The sequence below is a fragment of the Terrapene carolina genome, unplaced genomic scaffold (genome assembly GCF_002925995.2).
Source record: "Terrapene carolina triunguis isolate 2854851 unplaced genomic scaffold, T_m_triunguis-2.0 Scaffold24, whole genome shotgun sequence".
Lineage (NCBI taxonomy): Eukaryota > Metazoa > Chordata > Testudines > Emydidae > Terrapene > Terrapene triunguis.
The window spans coordinates 3,588,327-3,607,260 of record NW_020664375.1 but is presented as its reverse complement, the minus strand read 5'-3'; the positions used below and the strand labels follow the sequence as shown (position 1 = coordinate 3,607,260).

The 18,934-nt window shown below is 43.2% G+C and overlaps 1 protein-coding gene across 1 annotated transcript in view; it reads left to right on the top strand.

Annotated features, from left to right (window-relative positions):
* Nucleotides 1-18,934, top strand: part of LOC112113710 (EF-hand domain-containing family member C2) — a 90,011-nt gene that overhangs the window by 13,403 nt on the left and 57,674 nt on the right. Inside the window, exon 3 of the mRNA XM_026650028.1 lies at nt 5,185-5,335. Within this exon, the coding sequence (XP_026505813.1) occupies nt 5,185-5,335 (151 nt within the window). The remainder of the gene's footprint in view (nt 1-5,184; nt 5,336-18,934) is intronic.

Here is an 18,934-nt window from a genome sequence, read left to right as displayed (position 1 = left end):
CCATGCCTGCAGACGCTCCAGGTAAACAAAACGTTCCGACCTGCCAGTGGCTTACCCTGACAGACCTGGAGCCAAAGTTTGCCGACCCATTTATTGATGTCAATACCACAGCCTTTTAAAGTTGCAAAGGCTTTGTTTAGTGGACTAGATTGGCTTGAAAGGAATACTAAAAGAGCAGTGCTGCAGATCTGCATGACATTTCATAGAATCATAGAATATCAGGGTTGGAAGGGACCTCGGAAGGTCATCTAGTCTAACCCCCTGCTCAAAGCAGGATCAATCCCCAGACAGATTTTTACCCCAGTTCCTTAAATGGCCCCCTCAGGGATTCAACTCACAACCCTGGGTTTAGCAGGCCAAAGCTCAAACCTCTGAGCTATCCCTCCCCATGCATTTTGTCCCCATTTGACCCATGCATTTTACAAAATGCTATGCCTTACAAGCCAATCAGAAAAATACAATGAACGATAGTACTATAGCACTGGTGTCAGTCCGCTACTATGTAATTTGATCTCTTCATGCATTTCTACCAATGGACCTCATAAGTCTTGAGCCAATATGAAAATATAATGTGCAGAATAGATGGAATCTCTAATAAAATTGAAATAGTCTGTTATCCCCACAGACATGCCAATCTACAGGGATGCTTTGAAATAAAGAACAATAATAATTTGACAGTGATAAAGCAGGTGACATTCCTATATGAAGTCCTACAAAATCTAGAACTACAATAATAATAATCTATTTTCATACTAGTATTTAAAATGAACAACGGTGAAATCAAAAGAAAAAGGTCTGCTTATCATGCAGCGTTCAAACTTAAAGTTGTCCAATATGCAGAAGCAAACAATAATTGTGCCGCTGCTCGTGAATTCTGTATCAATGAGAAGCAAGTAAGAGAATGGCGAAAAAATAAAACAACACTAAAAGACATGCCAAGAGGCAAGAAAAAATGTCCAACGAGAGGTGCACTTCATTTCCTGAGCTGGAGAAAGATCTCAATAATTGGGTTGTTGAATGTCGACAAAATAGGTACATTGTCATTAGAACTGGAATTCGTCTGCGTGCTCTGCAAATGTCGAAAGACGACAAATACAAGTCAGTAAAGCCATCAATGTTTGTCGCATCAGCGGGTTGGTGTACTCACTTCATGAACCGTCATGGTCTCTGTCTTCGTCAGCGAACAAAGATAGTGCAAAAGCTGCTGAGAGATCTGGAAGATAATATCGAATCTTTCCAAAGGTTTTTTATAAAATATCGAAAGGAATATGCATTTGAACTGTCACAAATAGGAAATATGGACGAAACACCGATGACATTCGATCTCTCGAGCAACAGAACGGTAACCAGTGTTGGTGAAAAAACAGTTTTAATTAAAACCACTGGCCATGGGAAAAAAAACATGTTATGGTGGTTTTATCCTGTTTGGCAAATGGATCAAAGCTCCCTCCTGTTGTTGTTTTTAAAAGAAAAACCTTGCCTAAAAACATGAAATTTCCTGCTGGTGTCATTGTATGTGCACACAAAAAGGGATGGATGGATGAAAGTGGGACTATTGAATGGCTGGAAAAAGTGTGGAATAAGAGACCAAGAGCACTTTTCAAGAAACCTGCTATGCTTGTTTGGGACATGTTCAGGGCACACAAAACGGATGAGGTGAAAAATGTGGCCAAAAATATGAAAACTACTTTGGCTGTAATACCTGGAGGCTTAACTTCAGTTCTACAACTGCTTGATGTCTGCCTGAACAAACCCTTTAAAGACAGGCTACGCAAAATGTGGTCTGAATGGATGTGCTCAGGCATGGCGAAGTTGACAAAAGGCAGGAATCTTATGAAGCCCGAAATCAATCTGGTCGCCCAGTAGATCAAGGACGCATGGGTGTGTCTTCCTTCGGAAATGATAGAAAAATCATTTCGGAAAAGGTGTATCAGCAATGCACTTGATGGGTCAGAAGATGATGCCATATTTGATGATGACACAACAGAGGCTGACGATGAGAAGGAATCTGAGTCTGAAGACGACACTGCCGACATCTACGCTGACAATGCAGGTGCATCTGTGACTGAAGCCGAGTTTAATGAACTGTTTGGTGAATGAGAGACTGATTCGGACTTTGAAGGATTTAAAGACTCTTTAAAGTCTCATATTGTTCTAAGTTACTTGTTTTAAATATCCATTTACTGATTTTAAATATTGACTGTAATTTTGAAGGTGAATACATATTTGTTCAGTTATTATAACAACAACAGTTTTTTTGTTAGATTACATTAAAATAATTCTAGCAAAACTTTTGAGTGTTTCCTGTGACGCCAGCTTTTAAAATATAGTAGGGGTTGGCAAACTTTGGCTCCCGGCCTGTCAGGGTAAGCCGCTGGTGGGTCGGGATGTTTTGTTTACTTGGCGCGTCTGCAGGCACAGAGCCCCTCAGCTCCCAGTGGCCACGGTTTGCCGTTCCCAGCCAATGGGAGCTGCGGGAAGTGGTGCCACTTTCCACAGCTCCCATTGGCTGGGAACGGCAAACCGTGGCCACTGGGAGCTGAGGGGCTCCGTGCCTGTGAACGGTCTAGGTAAACAAAATGTCCAGGCCCGCTAGCGGCTTACCCTGACGGGACGAGAGCCAAAGTTTGCCAACCCCTGAAATACAGGGTCAGCTTATGAAAGGGTCATACAGTTCTTGTTATTTTTACCTTTCCATCTTGGGGGGTCGGCTTATAAATGAACAGGCTAATGAACGAGTATATACGGTAAATAATAATCAAATGGTGTTTATATAGTATTTGCATGAAAGCGCTTTACAAATGGGTGGGCATTAGTGTCCCTGTATGGGAAAACTGAGGCACAGCATTGAAGAAAGTTGTCTATGGACACACAGCCAGTCAGCAGCAGAGCCCGGAATGGAACAGGTCTCCTTGTCCATTGAATCACAATACATCCAGTTTTGTTAAGACTTAAGTAATTTCATCTGAAGTGGTTGATTGTTGAGGGGTGTTGGGCAAAGTTAAGATTGTTTATGTTGACTTCGCTGACCACCAAAAATTTTAGCCAGTATTTTCATATCTGTGTGCCTAAGGTTAGGCACTTAAATCCATGTTTAGAAAACTGTAAATGCCCAACTTAGGCACCAAGTGTGAGAATTTTGGCCTTATTTTTTAACTATATCAACTCTAAGTTGATTGGAGACTATATTGTACTATATAGACAACCTTAACTGATAACTTACAGATTTGTTGTGATTTTAACTCCTAATGTTATTGTACTGAAGCTTAAGTGTTAACTCACTTGTTAACTTGCAATCAAAGTTACTAAAGTTCTTAATTTTTTTTTGTCTTTCTGGGGCAAGGGAAGGGTGGAAGTTAGAAGGGCATTGCCATATACTGTTCAAGTGCTGAAAGCTGCCCAGGTCTTTGTTACTTCTGGGTAAATTTTAACCCCTTTTCTGCAGGGCTGCCCAGAGGATTCAGGGGGCCTGGGGCAAAGCAATTTCGGGGACCCCTTCTATTAAAAAAAATTTGCAATACTATAGAATACTATATTCTCGTAGGGGCCTCTGCAGTGCCCGGGGCCTGGGGCAAATTGCCCCACTTGCCCCCCCCCCCTCTGGGCGGCCCTGCTTTTCTGTAAAGAGAGATTCTCCACTCTTGTAGTTACATCCTTCTTCAGCAGAGCAGGAAGGACAGCTCAATTAAGAAACAGGACTGGGAGCCGGGAGATCTGCCACAGAACTTCCTGTGTGATCTTAGACAGTGCACTTGGCCCTTCTCTGCCTCAATTTCCCCAGCTGTAAAAGTGGATATTGATATCTGCCCAGGGATGTGCTGAAGTCTACTTAATTACTATTTGTAAAAGTACTTTGAGAGTCTCTGATGGAAATGCTAAAGAAAGGCAAAGTATTAGCAACTATGTGTTATGTTACGTAGAGAATTTTGACATCTTTAAAAAAATTTCAAGCCTACTTCTGTCAGACACCCATCAGTACCTGTATGGCATGAAGAGTGGATAGCTAGAGTCTTTCTTCCATGGTCAATTTTATCTATGGAATCCAGATTAAAAATACATTCTTTCATGTTTTATGTAAATCTTGAAAATATAATGATTATGAAAGAGGTACTAATTAGCACTGGTTTGAGCTGGACATGGTAGGGAAAAGTATGCAATTTTCCGTGGTGTTTTCTTGCCTGTTTGTGCTATGCCTACTTTCCTGTTGGTTTATATACAAATATTTTTTACAATTTTCCCCAAGCTTGACCTCATGAATAAAGACAATAAATGGTGCCAAATTGTTTAGTAGTTTTGCTATCAGGGCCGCCCAGAGGCGGGGGGGGGTCAAGTGGGGCCATTTGCCCCGGGCCCCGCAGGGGCCCCCTGAGCCTGGCCCAGCGGCGGTCCGGGTCTTCGGCAGCGGGGGGCCCTTCAATGCTGCCGAAGACGTGGAGCGACTGAAGGGCCCCCCGCCGCTGAAATGCCACCGAAGACCCGGACCGCCGCCGGGTGAGTACAAGCGCTGCAGCTCCCCCGCTTTGCCCCAGGCCCCCTGAATCCTCTGGGCGGTCCTGTTTGCTATGTGCACAAATGAGTATTAGTATGCAAGAGCAAAACTCACTAGTACATGTAACCATATGGAAGATGTCAGGATCTCTAGAGGTGAAAGCTGCTGTAGTAAACTACTGAGCAGTGCACCCACAAACATTTTTTTTCTAGGATTGCTACTACTGTAAGTTATAGTAAGGGAGGATCTAGATTTGTGTTTGGGGAGGCCAGGCCCAGCCTTCTCTGAGATTCACACACTCACTGAAACACAACACCAGGTAAGTTTTGAAGTGATTATTTTGTATAGCCCTAAATGGTACCCAGTTATTGGAAGCTGATATTGGCCTTCTCTGTGACAGCAGCCCGCTGATAGCTTAATATTTGATTTTTTTTTTTTAACTGGAGTCTTCCTTCTCTACTCAGATGTGGTGATAAAAATGCCATCCAAAAGAATATAAAAATATGCAATTTCATTTGGATTCTTGTTCTTATATTTCCGAAAAGTAAATCTACCTGCTGAAATCCACACATTTGTTATTTTTATAATTAATTGTGCATCTGTACAACTTCCCTTTATTGACATCTTTTGTATTGCAAACACACTGGATGAAGACTTTTGCTTCTTTATATTTCTTTATTTATGCTTTTTTGTAGGTATTGTCTTTTGATGCCTATTTTGATGAAGAAGTGCCTGAAAAAAATCAAGAGCTATATAGAATAAGACATTGTAAAATATACTTCTATCTTGAAGATGACACAATTCAAGTGGTTGAACCCCAAGTCAAAAATAGTGGAATACCACAAGGTACCTATTTATAATAGACCTTCCTTTGTTTCTTCACCTCTGATCTTTTCCTCATTGAAGTCTTTCTCCATCTAAAAGGATACCTAAAGCATCTGCTTACATAGGCCTATTCTACACTAAAAAGTTTTGCCAGCGTAGTTATGTCCACTAGGAGTGTGAAAAAAAATCACATCCCCTAGCTGACATAGCTGTCCTGACAAAACCCTCCTGCTGTGCTGACAGCGGAGTGCTTCTGTCAGGATAGTTTAATGTTTGTGAAGATGGTGCAACTATGCTGGGAGAAGAACTTGTGGTGGCTTACGCCACGTCTGTACTAGGGGGCTCTGCTGGCGTAGCTATGCTGGCCAAGTCTTTGTAATGTAGACAAGTCCATAGTGTAGCTAATTTTGAGTACAAATCTATGACAAAGAGTATAGATAGAATTCTTTTTCTTGCCATGGCCATTAATGAGTACTTCCTCACAGGCTTCAGTTTAGAGGATCCAGGCCTAGTAGACGAACCTCCTGTTTTTGAAAGAACATTCTGTGACCAAGCTGCTGGGCAAAGTCCCTATTTTTACACAGCTATGATTGAAATTACATGATTATGGGTCTGTCAGCACAGTCGTGTAAACTCTTAGTTTTCCAAAGGCAAGTTGTATATTATAGACTTCCACTCTTGTCTTGCTGCTGCTACCTTAGAACTGGTTGTTAATTTCTCGATAGAATTCTAACGTTGTTTATTGCCCACTCGGGCAGCATGTGCCTGCCTTTGGTGAGGAAGTACAGCAGCTTTTAGTGCCTTCAGCTGTCAGTTCCTTTATTACTAGAGCTGGTCTTAGCATTTTTTGATAGAGCCTGCTAAATAATTTGTCACTGACACCCCCAAATTAACTGACTCCTGTGCACTGTGTTGACACCAGTATGCACAGAGCCAGCGTTTTGGGGGAGGGCTAGTGAGTTGATTTTTTTTTTTGGAATACCCTCTAAATCTAATGGACTGGTTTTACATAAAAACTGTGTGATCTGCAGACCATTGCACTGCAGCAGAAGTGTAGTGCAGCTGCAGGTCCTTGGCGTTTATGGGGCTAGCTATATACTTCCCAGTATTTGAAATGTTTGCAAAAGATAATAGTACAAATAAGCAAGAAGGCTGGGAACCACTATGTCTCCCCAACCACTGGAGCATTTTGTGTACATTCTGATGAATTTTAGTACATACATCGATATGCACACATTAACTACTCAATCACCACAGTCCCCTTTGAGGTAGATAAGTATTATTAATTTCCCCATCTATCAAACAGAGATAAAGCAGAAATGTTATCTAACGGATCAGTAGAGCCCTGCAGATATCTGCTTTATATCCATGGATGTCTGCATCTGCGGATGCAGAGGTGGTTGTATTGTTTACCATCTTAGATGCAGATCCCATTTTTTGTATCCATGCAGGGCTTTAACAGTGAGCTAGGGTGCTGATGCAGGTGCGGATACATATAAAAAGTGGAGTGCAGATCACGGGTTGGATACAAGTTATCACAGATGCGGATCCAAATTTTTATATCTGCACAGGGCTCTACTGATCAGTGTTAGAGGTGAATTAAGATCCAGGAGTCCCTTTTCCTTAAGACAGTGCTTTGTGTACTGAATGACACTGCCTCTCTTGGTGTCGAATGGCCCCTCCTTGTGGTCAGAGGTCTCGCTGGCTGTTCAGCAGAGCAGCTGGCTCTGGTTCCAGTAGGCACTCCTAGTCCTACCTGGGCAAATGCTCTATCAGGCTCTGGATGAAGGCTTGTCAAATCTCTGATTCTCTTAACCTGGGAAAATATGAAGAATTTAAACCCTCCATCTGTGATTGGAGATGGCAGCAGGTAAAGCTGTTCCTTGGTTTTTGTGATACAGAAATGAGAGAAGCTACTTCTGGGTTAGATGTTCACAGCCTTGCTTGGCTACTAGAATGATCTTCAGCAGCTGGTGCACTTGAAGCTTGAGAGCCTGCAATACAACATAGGGTGCCACTTTGGGGCTTGTTGCAGGCTTGTTTCACTAAAGCAAGATAGAGCAAGACCACTCTCCATTCCATTGGATTTGGGTGTTGGACAAATATTTATCCCTATTGCCCGTGTAGTGGTAGGAGTTGGAGAGGCTAGGCTGCTGGGCTTAGAGTCTCACACAGTTTGCTCAGGTTCCAGTGGAGACTGGAAGGTGCTGACTTATCTCTTACATACTTGATTGAAGCTAGTGCTGACTGCTATTGGAGTACTTTATTTTTGTTCTTTTGGTTCTAGATACTGAAACTTACCTTGAACATTATTGTAGAGAAGCAAAAATACTTTCAGTGCACTATACAGGTGTAACTGGAAGAACTTTATGGCTTATACAACTCTGTCCTGATTCTTTACTACAGAATTAGCAACTATTCTTGAGAGACAAGGTGGGTGAGGTAATATCTTTTATTGGGCCAACTTCTATTGGTGAGAGAGACGAGCTTTTGAAAGTTTGTCTCTCTCACCAATAGAAGTTGGCCCAATAAGAGATATTACCTCACCCACCTTGTCTTTCTAATATTCTGGGACTGACACGGCTACAACACTGCATACAACAACTCTTGAAGCATTAAAATTAATTCAAAAGGACTACTCTGAGATTTTTTAAAAAAACCGTCTCTCTGTTGCCACTTGGATTGTTGAAGAGGCTTTATAATTTCAGTGTGTCTATAGCAGAGGTTTTCAGACTGTGGGACGTGCCCCCATAGGGGGCCAGGGAGAAATATTCAGGGGGGCTCAGGCCAGCCCTGTGTGGGTGAGGGTGTGTTGGGCAGGGAGTGTGTTGGGCAGGGAGTGCCACCTCTACCCATAACTCACCTCAGTAGGCCACCTGGCCTGTAGGTCAGTGTCAACATATGCATGCCCAGTGCTGGCTCTACCCCCAGAGACCATTGTATGCACCTTCCCCAACCCTGAAAACCCAAGAGGGGAGGGGTAGGTATGGGGGGGTGCAATCAAAAATTGTAACTCAAAGAGGGAGCTCAGCTCAAAAAGTTTGAAAACTGCTGGTCTATAGAGAGATGATATGGATAGACAGCCAATCAGATTACAGATTTCAGCCGTGTCATTTGAATAAAATGGTCCATAAAGACAAAATGAAGATTTTAAGTGTTCTAAATTTCATGGCGGCCAGTGATCTTTCAGTTGCCTAATGTAGATAAACTGTAAAATACAATGTGTTATAAGGAATTTATATTTTGTGTTAAATAAATACCCAGGAAAGGTAAGAAGTATGCATTAACTTGGCTTTTCTAAAAGCCGGGAAACTAGATTTTACAGAAGATTTTCAACTCTTTCACACAGTTTGGCTGAACACCGTAAATGACAGTAAACTTCTATTACTGGTATATATGAAAATGTCTATTGCGCGTGTATTGTTTAGCCTGAGCACATTAAAAGTACTCAAGCAAAGACAACATTTAAAAGCACTGTTTTAAAAAAAAAAAATCACTAGTTGCCAAGTACATTCAGTTGTAGATACAACAGTGGTCTAATGTTGTTAATATTATTTATATTCTAGTAACCCTCAGAAGTCCCATCAGGACTAGGGCCACACTGCATTAGATACAGTATAGATATGAGAAAACGCAGTCCTCACCTAGAAGAGCTTAGTCTTGAAAAGGAGGAGGGTGGGAGAACAGACAAAGGGTGTGGGAAAGAATTACAGCAAATAAGTGAAGAGATCAGGGTAGCAATGGCTCATATGTTTCACATAGTTATTTTTATACATTTATTTTTGTTCATACTTACATATTCTCTTTCAAGTGATTGTGCACTTATACGTTACACTGCCGGTGTATGTGCACCCAATGCACTAGAGTCAGAGACTTTAGCCAGTAGTATCACTAGGTGCTGCATGTGCCCTCTCTCATCTTGTGCCAAGGGCGTAAAAAGGGCTGATCCACTGCCTCCCTCTCAGTTCCTTCTCGCAACCCGTGGCTCCCCATACCTTTAGCTTAGGTTTGCCAGCTTTCTAAATAATTGTATTGTATATAGTTATGTATAGTTAGTTCTAGTGTAGCTATAAGTTAGTGTAGTTACTTAGATCTAATTTAGGAAAAAAATGGTCATTTGGAATGAAGAAAAATCATCAGGATTCAGGCAACGTACCACATGCAGAGCCATTTTCCTTGTGACAGGCAGGCATAAAAGCTTTTTGATTTGGCTTGGTGAGGGACACATGCAGTATTTGCACTCCTTCCCTACCAGGTCTAAGAGACTGAGGGATTTCCGCCTCAAAGCCCTGATGAAGCAGGGTGATGCGCCCCTTTTCCTAACTGGACCCCAACAACAAAATAATGAAATCAAGTCGACAAGAAGTGCTCCTACTGCTACCTGGGATCCCAAGCAGAAGTTGATGGGAAAACATCACTCTTCACCCTCTCCCCCCAGCCACCTCAGAGCACTCCCAGCATTCTGACTCTTCATCTCATAAGAAGGCTTCCAGTAAGCACTCCAGTACTGGTTTGAGGCGTCACAAGCATAAGCACTCACTGGCACCATTTGAGGTGACACTGTCAACTTTGGCTCCTTTGGGGCTATTGAGAGCAGTGTCTTCATCCTTACTTGATACATGGTCAGTACAGCTGATTCAGACCCTATTGGCACTGCCAGCTTTCCAACTATCCTACTTGAAGACTTAACTGTCTCAGGCCTGGTCTACACTAACCCCCCAATTCGATCTAAGGTACGCAACTTCAGCTACGTGAATAACGTAGCTGAAGTCGACATACCTTAGTTCGAACTTACCGCGGTTCAGACGCGGTCCACACGCGGCAGGCAGGCTCCCCGTCGACTCCGCGGTACTCCTCTCGCCGAGCTGGAGTACCGCAGTCGACGGCGAGCACTTCCGGGATCGATTTATCGCATCCAGACCAGACGTGATAAATCGAACCCGGAAGTTCGATTTCCAGCCGTCGAACTAACGGGTAAGTATAGACCAGCCCTCAGTCGTGTTGACTCCTCAGGCGTTCCTGTCTGTAAGGGAATTTCTGTGCCTCCTCTTACCGGACCTTTCATTGTTATACCTGGCTCCAGTTGGGGCAACTCAGTGTCTTTGGCACAGTTGATACTATCAGCACCTTCAGCACAATCAGCACTGCCGGCATGCTCAGCAATGCCAGCGCCTGTGACGTAGTCTGGGCAGACAGCATGTCTCTCTACATTATTATGCCAGCACCATTGGTCCTGGCAGCACCAATCACCTTGTTGGTACTCTGGCCACCTTTTCCCTTGGTTTCTTTGGATCTGCTGGTGTCTTCCATACCCTGACCACTGCAGACTCCAAGGGGGACTGCCCCTCCCTTTTCTGAAGAAACCTACATATCTTCTTCAGACTTTGAAAAGGAGGAACTTGTATCACTTTGAAGGTCTTTTAGATCACCTTATAGACCTCTTACCAGGGTTATGGGTCCTAAGAATCAGGACTGGTTTTCCACCTTGGGCTACTCAGACATTGCGGTATCCCTCCTAGCTTTACTAATCTTGGGCTGCTCTGAGGGATTCTAGACCTCCATCACAATCACAATCTAAGGGGAGGATTCCTCCCACTCCAGTACAGGAAACCTCTGGTCAGGCTCCTGCTACCATCCGTTCACTTACTGTATTTGACACAATCAGGAAAGGAGAAATAATGGAGGAACCCCTAGATGTTCTCCTCCCCCCCCCCCCCCCACAGTATCTCATCCTCTTCTCCTGATGAAGTCATCAGTCCAGATTCAACATCTCTCCCCAGAGGACTTCAAAGTTATTAACCTCAACATTTGTGAGGTGCTCAGATACTACCATGGTGGGGGCAAAACAGTTACTTACCTGTATGTTAACTGTTGTTCTTTGAAATGTGTTATGCACATATACATGCCACTGTGGTGTATGTGTGCCAAAAACACTTGAGTCAAAGACTTTTGCCAGCAAGACCATTAGGTGGCACATGAGCCCCTGCTCTCCTCATGGACCCAGCTGAGGGCATAAAACAAGCTTGTTTGCTGCCTTCGTCTTCATTCCTTCTTGCTGCTGTCTAATGTCCAAAGTAGTGGGGAAGGTGGGAGGGTTGTGGAAAGCACATGTGTACAATGCATCTTGAAGCACAACACTTACTGTACAAGTAACCAACCTTTTTTTCCTTCAAGTGATTGTGCACATGTACATTTCATTGCAGGTGACTCATCAGCAGCTCCCTTACAGATGGAACACATTCGGATCACCTGAACAGAGCCTGTAATGCTGACTTGCTGGAGTTAGCATTGTCACAAGAGGCTCTCGGCCCTGAGCTCTGGGACCCTCCCACCTTGCAGGGTCATAGAACTCCGCTCCAGTTCTACACCACAGTTAAACACCGCCTTAGCCTGAGCCCAAGTCGGTGGGCATGGGCCAGCTGCGGCTTTTTAATTGCAGTATAGACATACCCTACTTGACCTTTAACTCTCACAGCATAGGCTACAAAAAGCCTGGGAGAGGCTCATAAGAATCTAATATGGTCCAGGTAGAACGCCAAAGCTCTACAAACATCAAAGGTGTGGAGTCTTTCTTCAGCTTTGGAGAAGAAGAGGGTTTCGGAAAGAACAACAGAAGATGAAGATTGGTTTGGGTGGAAAGCTGACACTACCTTTGGAATAAACTTGGGGTGTGGCCTAAGGGAAACTTTGGCTTTATGAAAGATCCTGAAAGGAGGGTCAGCCAGAAGAGCTTGAAGTTCTGAAACTCTCCTTGCAGAAGTGATGGTAGCCAGAAATGCCATCTTCATAGACAGTAGAGGTAGTGAAGTTGTTGCCATAGGTTCGTAGGAGGATCCCATTAGTCTGGAGAGTACTAAATTGAGATCCCATACAGGTAGGGGATTAGGCACAGGCGGGTAAACATTCAGCATACCTTCTAGATATCTGGAAACCAAAAGGATGAGAGAAAATAGAAAATCCATCTATTGCTGGTTGTAGTGAGATATGGAAGACAGGTGGACTCTCCCAGAACTAACTGAAAGCCACATTGTTTCAGGTGCAACAGATAGTCCAGTACATGTCTAAATTCTGTTTGATGGGGCAATAAATGTTGTGATTGCGCCCAAGTCATAAACCCAAACCTATACATGGATCTTTGCTGCATCACTACTGGATTTTTCTGTTGTTTAACAAGATGGCTTGACTATCCTGGGAGCACGATCTCTCATGAGTGTTCAACCAGGGATCATCCATGAAGTGGGGAGACTGGAGGTTGGCATGTAGAGACTTGCCCTGGTTCTGAGAGTGGTGTGAAGCGGATAACAGATCCCTCCTTTACAGTGCTGAGCACCTACTTGTCTGATGTGATGTCTTTCCAAGCACAGTGAAAGAGAGAGAGGTGTCTTCTGAAGGAAGAAGATATGGTCAGTGTGCTGTCCTTGATCAAGCAGTCAAAATGAATGCTTGGAAGTTGAAGATGTCTGGTGAGAAGGGCCAGCTGTAGACAACGTCGACTGGCAAAATCAAGCTGGTCTAGACCTTCTCTTCATGGAATCCTGTAATGTTCATGAATCTTGTAGTACGGGTGATGTTGAAATTGTTTCCTCTGTCACTGGGGTGTAAACGCTTAGCGTAGGGAGCGTTACATGGGAGCCTTTTAGGCTGTGCGTAGCACCATCTGTTTTTCGGGGGAAATAGCTTAGACCCTATGAAGGGCAAGTCCTTGATTGTATTTTGCAGCTCCTTTGGAATGCCAGAAGTCTACAGATAGGAAAAGCACTCATGGAGATGGAGGTGGCCATAGAACGCAAGATCCCATAAGCGTCATCAAGTGGTGGTGATCAGGATGTGAGATGTCCTTTTGAAACCAGAGCCAGGAACTTTTCCTTATGTTCTTGTGGCAACTTGTCATGAAATTTTGAAAAAAAAAAATAAAAAAAAATTTAGAGAAGAGAACTCGATAGTTGGCCACTCTCATTTATAGAGTAGTGGTAGAATAAGCCTTCCGGCCATATAAATCCAGTCTCTTGAACTGCTTGTCTTTGGGAATGGCTTTAAGATGGGACTGTCAAGAGCAGCCGTGATCACCAAGGAATTGGGAACTGGTGGGGTAAAAAAGTAATTGAAGTCCAGCTGAGGGACTTGACAGCATTTGTCCACCCATTCGACTATAATTGGTATAGAGGTGAGGCTCTGCCAGATGGTTTTCGCCAGCTCCAACGAGGCTTCATTAATGGGAAAGGTAATTCTTTCTGAGGCAGGGGTTTGTAAAATATCAAGGAGGCTGTGTGTATTTTCTTGCACAAGCTCAGCGTGCACTCCTAAGGAAATGGCCACTCTTCTCATCAGGTTCTCCCTCCACCCCCAGAGACTTCCAGTGTTAATAGATTTAACCTCTCAATACCTCTGTTAAAAAGGGAAGTAAATTATCCTCATTATACAATTGGGGAATTGAGGCACAGAGATTAAGTGTCTTGTGCATAGTCACACAGGAAGTCTGGCAGAACCGGGTCTCTAAATCCCAGTCCAGTGTGTTAACTACAAGAGCATCCTTCTGGTGCTTTTTAAAAAAAGGTATTTAATTATTACTGAAAATTTATGGATCTTTTGAGGGCGAGGGAGCAGCGCTCAAGGTTGAATTTCAGGAGAAGGGATTGTTGGAGTAAGGGGAGTGGATTAAGTGAGAGGACAGCTGAGCGGGGGAAAGTTGGAAGGGTGAGGGGAAAGAAAGCAGAGTGGGTGTAAGAAGGATAATAGTCATGGAGAACCAGGTTGGGTAGCTAAGGGGCTGCAGTGGTAGGAAAGGGGCAGAATGAGGGAGAAACAGGGAACAATGGCAGTAGAGGTAAATGGGGGGAAAGAAGTCCACGGGCCAAGTGTCAGGGTTGATAGAATGGTGGTAGAAGACTGAGAAGGCTCCTGCTGACTAATCCTATTTTGCATTTGGAGAGGATATAGGAGAGTGATCCAGAGGGTCTTTCTGGGTGTAGTACTGCTGAGGTGGCTGGAGGGCCTTGACTTATCCCCTACGCTTTCGGCTGCAGATGGTTGCTTCAGTAAAGAGGCTTGGGTTTTCTATTGTCCATTCCCTGTGAGATCTCTCCAGCTTCTGCTGTATCCCATGTAGTGTAGATAGGGGGTGATGTCCTGTGTGGGTCTCTCTGGGCATGGTGGGTTCATGGAAGCTTGTGAGTTACCCACTGTGCTCTATGTTGTGGCTAGTGCTGGCTGCTTTGGTGACAGAGTATTATATAAACTCACATACTGAGAGAAGACTCCAAGGTAGACACAAATGAAAAAGTTTTTTTCTGAAGCAAAAATAATGAGTTTACAAATGTAAAAGAATTATTTTACGAACAAAATGAAAACAGCAGAAAATGTATGTTTACCAGTAATCAAACCCCTCTAAGAGTAAAGGATCTCCAGAAATGATTTTCAGAGACTTGAAAAAAGTTTCTGTGAAATTGGCAGCAATATAGGGATGTGAATATGTACAAAATATAAATAAGGCTGCTGTGAAGGAACTAAAATTGTAAACTACATTTAATGCTGGAAGATGAATTGCTAAAATTTGAACTTACAATACTAAAGGAGGAAAAAAACCTTTGGGCTCGTTTTACACAGTGGGGTAATGCGCTCTATGGAGGTGTGATTTCTAAAGCTCACTAACATGTTGCCCATTAAATGGTTCATATAGACCCTGTTGGTGCTCTTTAACGTAGTGCTGTTTGAAGCAGAACTGCATTAAAGCACATTAGGGAACCTTTAGTGCACACCAGCAGAGTCTACGTGGACCAATTAATACACAACACATTAGTGCTTTGTAGAAATCTCGCTCCTGTAGAGTGTTACCCCACGGCGTATACAAGCCCTTAGAAGTATTAGAAGAAAGCTATCCAAGCAGAGAAACAAATACATTCATTCATGTTTTGCCAGGCCAATTTGAAACTGACTTTGGAGAAACTGGAACCAAAGCTAAAAAATACCAGGACAATCAAAATACACAAAACTAAGTAAGGCTATGGGGGAACAGAGTGAAGGCGAGATCAGTAACCTTGAAAACAGATTAAAAACTCCACCTACATCTTTCCAGGGTCAGAGTGTTACTGCAGAACAGTAACAAGAAATCCTCCATGTGCAGAGGGGACAAGTTAGGGTGATTCTAATATCCATTTCCTAATCCCCAGCTAACTGAACCCTGGCTAGCTGACGCTCTCTGTTATGAAAGTCATTTATGTCCCATGGGGTTAACTGTAGTTTCCAGTGCAGCCTAAGCCCCACAATCTAGAGCACAGTTAAGCAGCTGGCTGGCTTCCCCAAGGTCAGCCAGCTGAAAAGGAGAGCGGAGCTGCCTGCTGGCTGGCTTCCCCAAGGCCAGCTGGCTGAAGAGGAAAGTGCAATCAGGCAAGCGAGGTTACAGTTAGCTCCTCCAATTTAACTGACTCTGATTATCTAAAGTTTTATGATGTTTCCTGGAACATTTAGATAATCAGGATTCTATCATGTTTATTCAGGGCCAGATCATGCTCTTGCTGCATACTCACACAGGTGAGTGGATATAAGGAGCCCTCTTACTCCTCCATGCTTGCTTTTTCTATTGTGGGGTGAGCAGAGGCTCCTGGGGTGTTCTGTGAATGTGGGCTTTGAGTGAGTAGAGCAGGGGTAGGCAACCTATGGCACGTGTGCCAAAGGCGGCACGCAAGCTGATTTTCAGTGGCACTCACACTGCCCGCGTCCTGGCCATTGGTCCGGGGGGCTCTGCATTTTAATTTAATTTTAAATGAAGCTTCTTAAACATTTTAAAAACCTTATTTACTTTACATACAACAATAGTTTAGTTATATATTATAGATTTATAGAAAGAGCCCTTCTAAAAACGTTAAAATGTATGACTGGCACACGAAACCTTAAATTTGAGTGAATAAATGAAGACTCGACACACCACTTCTGAAAGGTTGCCAACCCCTGGAGTAGAGTGAAGGCTTCACTCATTTCCCTCTGCCTCCCTTTACTCAATGCATGGGCCAACACAGCTGAGACAGTGTGTACGGAAGGTAAGATATACCAGGAAGAGTGCTGGTGCTGTTTACTTTCCCTGTGGAATTAGGGAGGAAGTGAAGACTCAATTTTGACATAATTTGTTCCCTGGTCTGCTCAGCAAGATTACAATCTAACCTTAAACCTTCCTTGCATCCCTTTTTGGTATTAAAGATATCTTGTAAGATGTCATTGGACTTGTCCAAATCAAAAATAAAAGCACACTTTAAAGAGACTCAGGCAGGGGTGCTCTATAAATATATTAATAACGTCCTGTCGCCCAGACTCCAACGAGGATTGTGGAGAGTCAGTCCACCAGTCATGCCAGAAAAGATAACATGTTCTGGCTCCTGGAGAAAGCATATAGTGAAAATAAATGCCAGCACCACAGGCTGGTACAGAAGAGAAGCTATATTCCAGATAGCAAAATGAGTATAATGAAGAAGAGGGTTGGCCCTACTGAACAGAAGGAGATAAAAAAAAATCAGTAACGTAGTAGAATAGTCTGTTGGATGCTGCACTGTATGAAGTAACATCTACTTAACGAGGTGAAAGAGGTGTTAGAATGTTCACTCATTCTGAGTGATCTGATTGGCTGAGCATGCATACACTGGTCCTCTTATAATGGATTCTTATGGCAATTTTTTTAATGCGGAAATGGTCCCCCCCCCCCCCCCCCCGACGAAAGTAGGATAATAAAAGCCTAAACTGTGCTGAACAATGTCTATTAAATCTCAAATTCACCAGTCTAAAGTTTATCATCTACATTACATGTGAAGAAATGAACTTGATCAGGCATAACAATAGCTCATTTTTTTTTAAAAGGGTGCTTTTGACACCCTCTGCACAAGACATTTTCCATTGGCAAAGTAATTCTTACCTACCTAGCACCAAGATAAATGGGTATCACAATCAGACAGAGTATCCATGAAAAATTAGTTGAAACCGACTCTTGGGAGTTTTTGTCTACACTGGGAAGATGCATCATGTTACAAAACCATCAACTAATGTATTTTAACTAAAATGATAATTAAACATGATTTTGCCCCTTATATGGGTAAGGAAAGTTGTGTTTAAAAATATGTAGCAGGTATTAACCCAGGGGGAGACCTGTCAGGGCGATCACTGGGTGACTCAGTGAGGCAGAGGTGGAGCTGGTTTGGGCAGGTGCAGGTGGATGTTGGTGTAGGGCCAGCTGGTGAGAGCAGGCTGGAAGCCTGAGGCAGGAGCCGTGCAGGCTGGAAGCCCAAGCAGTCAGTAACACCACAAGGCAGAGGGAGAGTTCCCAGTCAAGTGGTGACGTTGCACAGACTGGCTGACTGCTCTTTCTGTGGGATAAATAGCTGCCCACGGGGGTCATCTGACCTGGTCCTGGCTTCTGCGTTGGCTGTTGCAGCATGCCCGAGGGATGAGTCATTTCAGGCTCTGGCTGAGGGATTACCTCACAAGACCCAGGTGTTAACCATGACCAGCTAACACGTTTTTAAACACCACCTGTGCCTGTGTATAGTTGATGCTAAGTAGTGTTTTACATCATGTTAATTAGAATGTGTTATGATTTGTTGTCTTAGTGGAGACATGGTCTAAATGTGCACATAGATAGTACATTGATACATCATAAACCCTGAGGAGTATCTTTGCAACTCATTGTATGGCTCCATAGAGCAGGCTTTGTCTATCGTGGGTATCCAGACCTGGTGTTGGACTAGCCAGATAGTAGCTCATAATTATTTTCCAATGAGAGGTCAGTGACACAGATATGATATATGTGTGACTTAACTGGGTCTTAAATTGTAGCATGAAAGTAGGGGGCAAACACAGTGGGAAATGTATTTATTTATTTGGTTAACTACCCTGAAAATTAGAAGAAATTGGCATCTTTTCCGAACAGGAGTGAATATTTGACAAATAACTCTGAGAATACAGGGCTGGAATGTAACCCATCTAGAGCCATTCCCCAGGGAAATAAGATATCCAATAAAGAATTTCCACGGGCTAACTAAGAAACAAGGCAATTCACACACCAAACAGGAATACATAAGAGGAATCCCAGCAAAATTACCACTTCTCAACATTGGAGAAATATCAAAAAGGGATTCAGGTGGTACCAAGTAGAGTGCAAGATGCACAGTTGAATGATATTGGGAAGAGACCTCCTACTTGAGTGAAGGGTAGGGACAAGACCCCAAAGATATTGTATATGACACACACTTACACGGTACTCACTTAAGTACTAGAACTGTTTGAATATTGTTGCATCTTTATTAGTATTGTATGGCACATTGAAAACCGTTAGTGGTAAAAGAACTATGTAGCTGTAAGTAGTGATTATAACAGTTTACAATTTTTGATTGGATGAGTTGGTGATATTATTCCAGTCCTAGCCAATAGATGTCCTCATTGCAAAATTATTGCCACAAAGTGGTACCTTTGTTGGTAGGCTCCTCAGGGAGGCAAAGACTGAAAGGACATGAAGGCTCAACTACATTCTCATTCCCTAGAGGTGGTTTCTCAGTAATGGGTTGAGAAACATTGGTGTGGGAAAGCTTTCCCTTTTACTGTTGCCCATGCTGGTGTTCCTACGTGAATAAATTCTTGGACTAA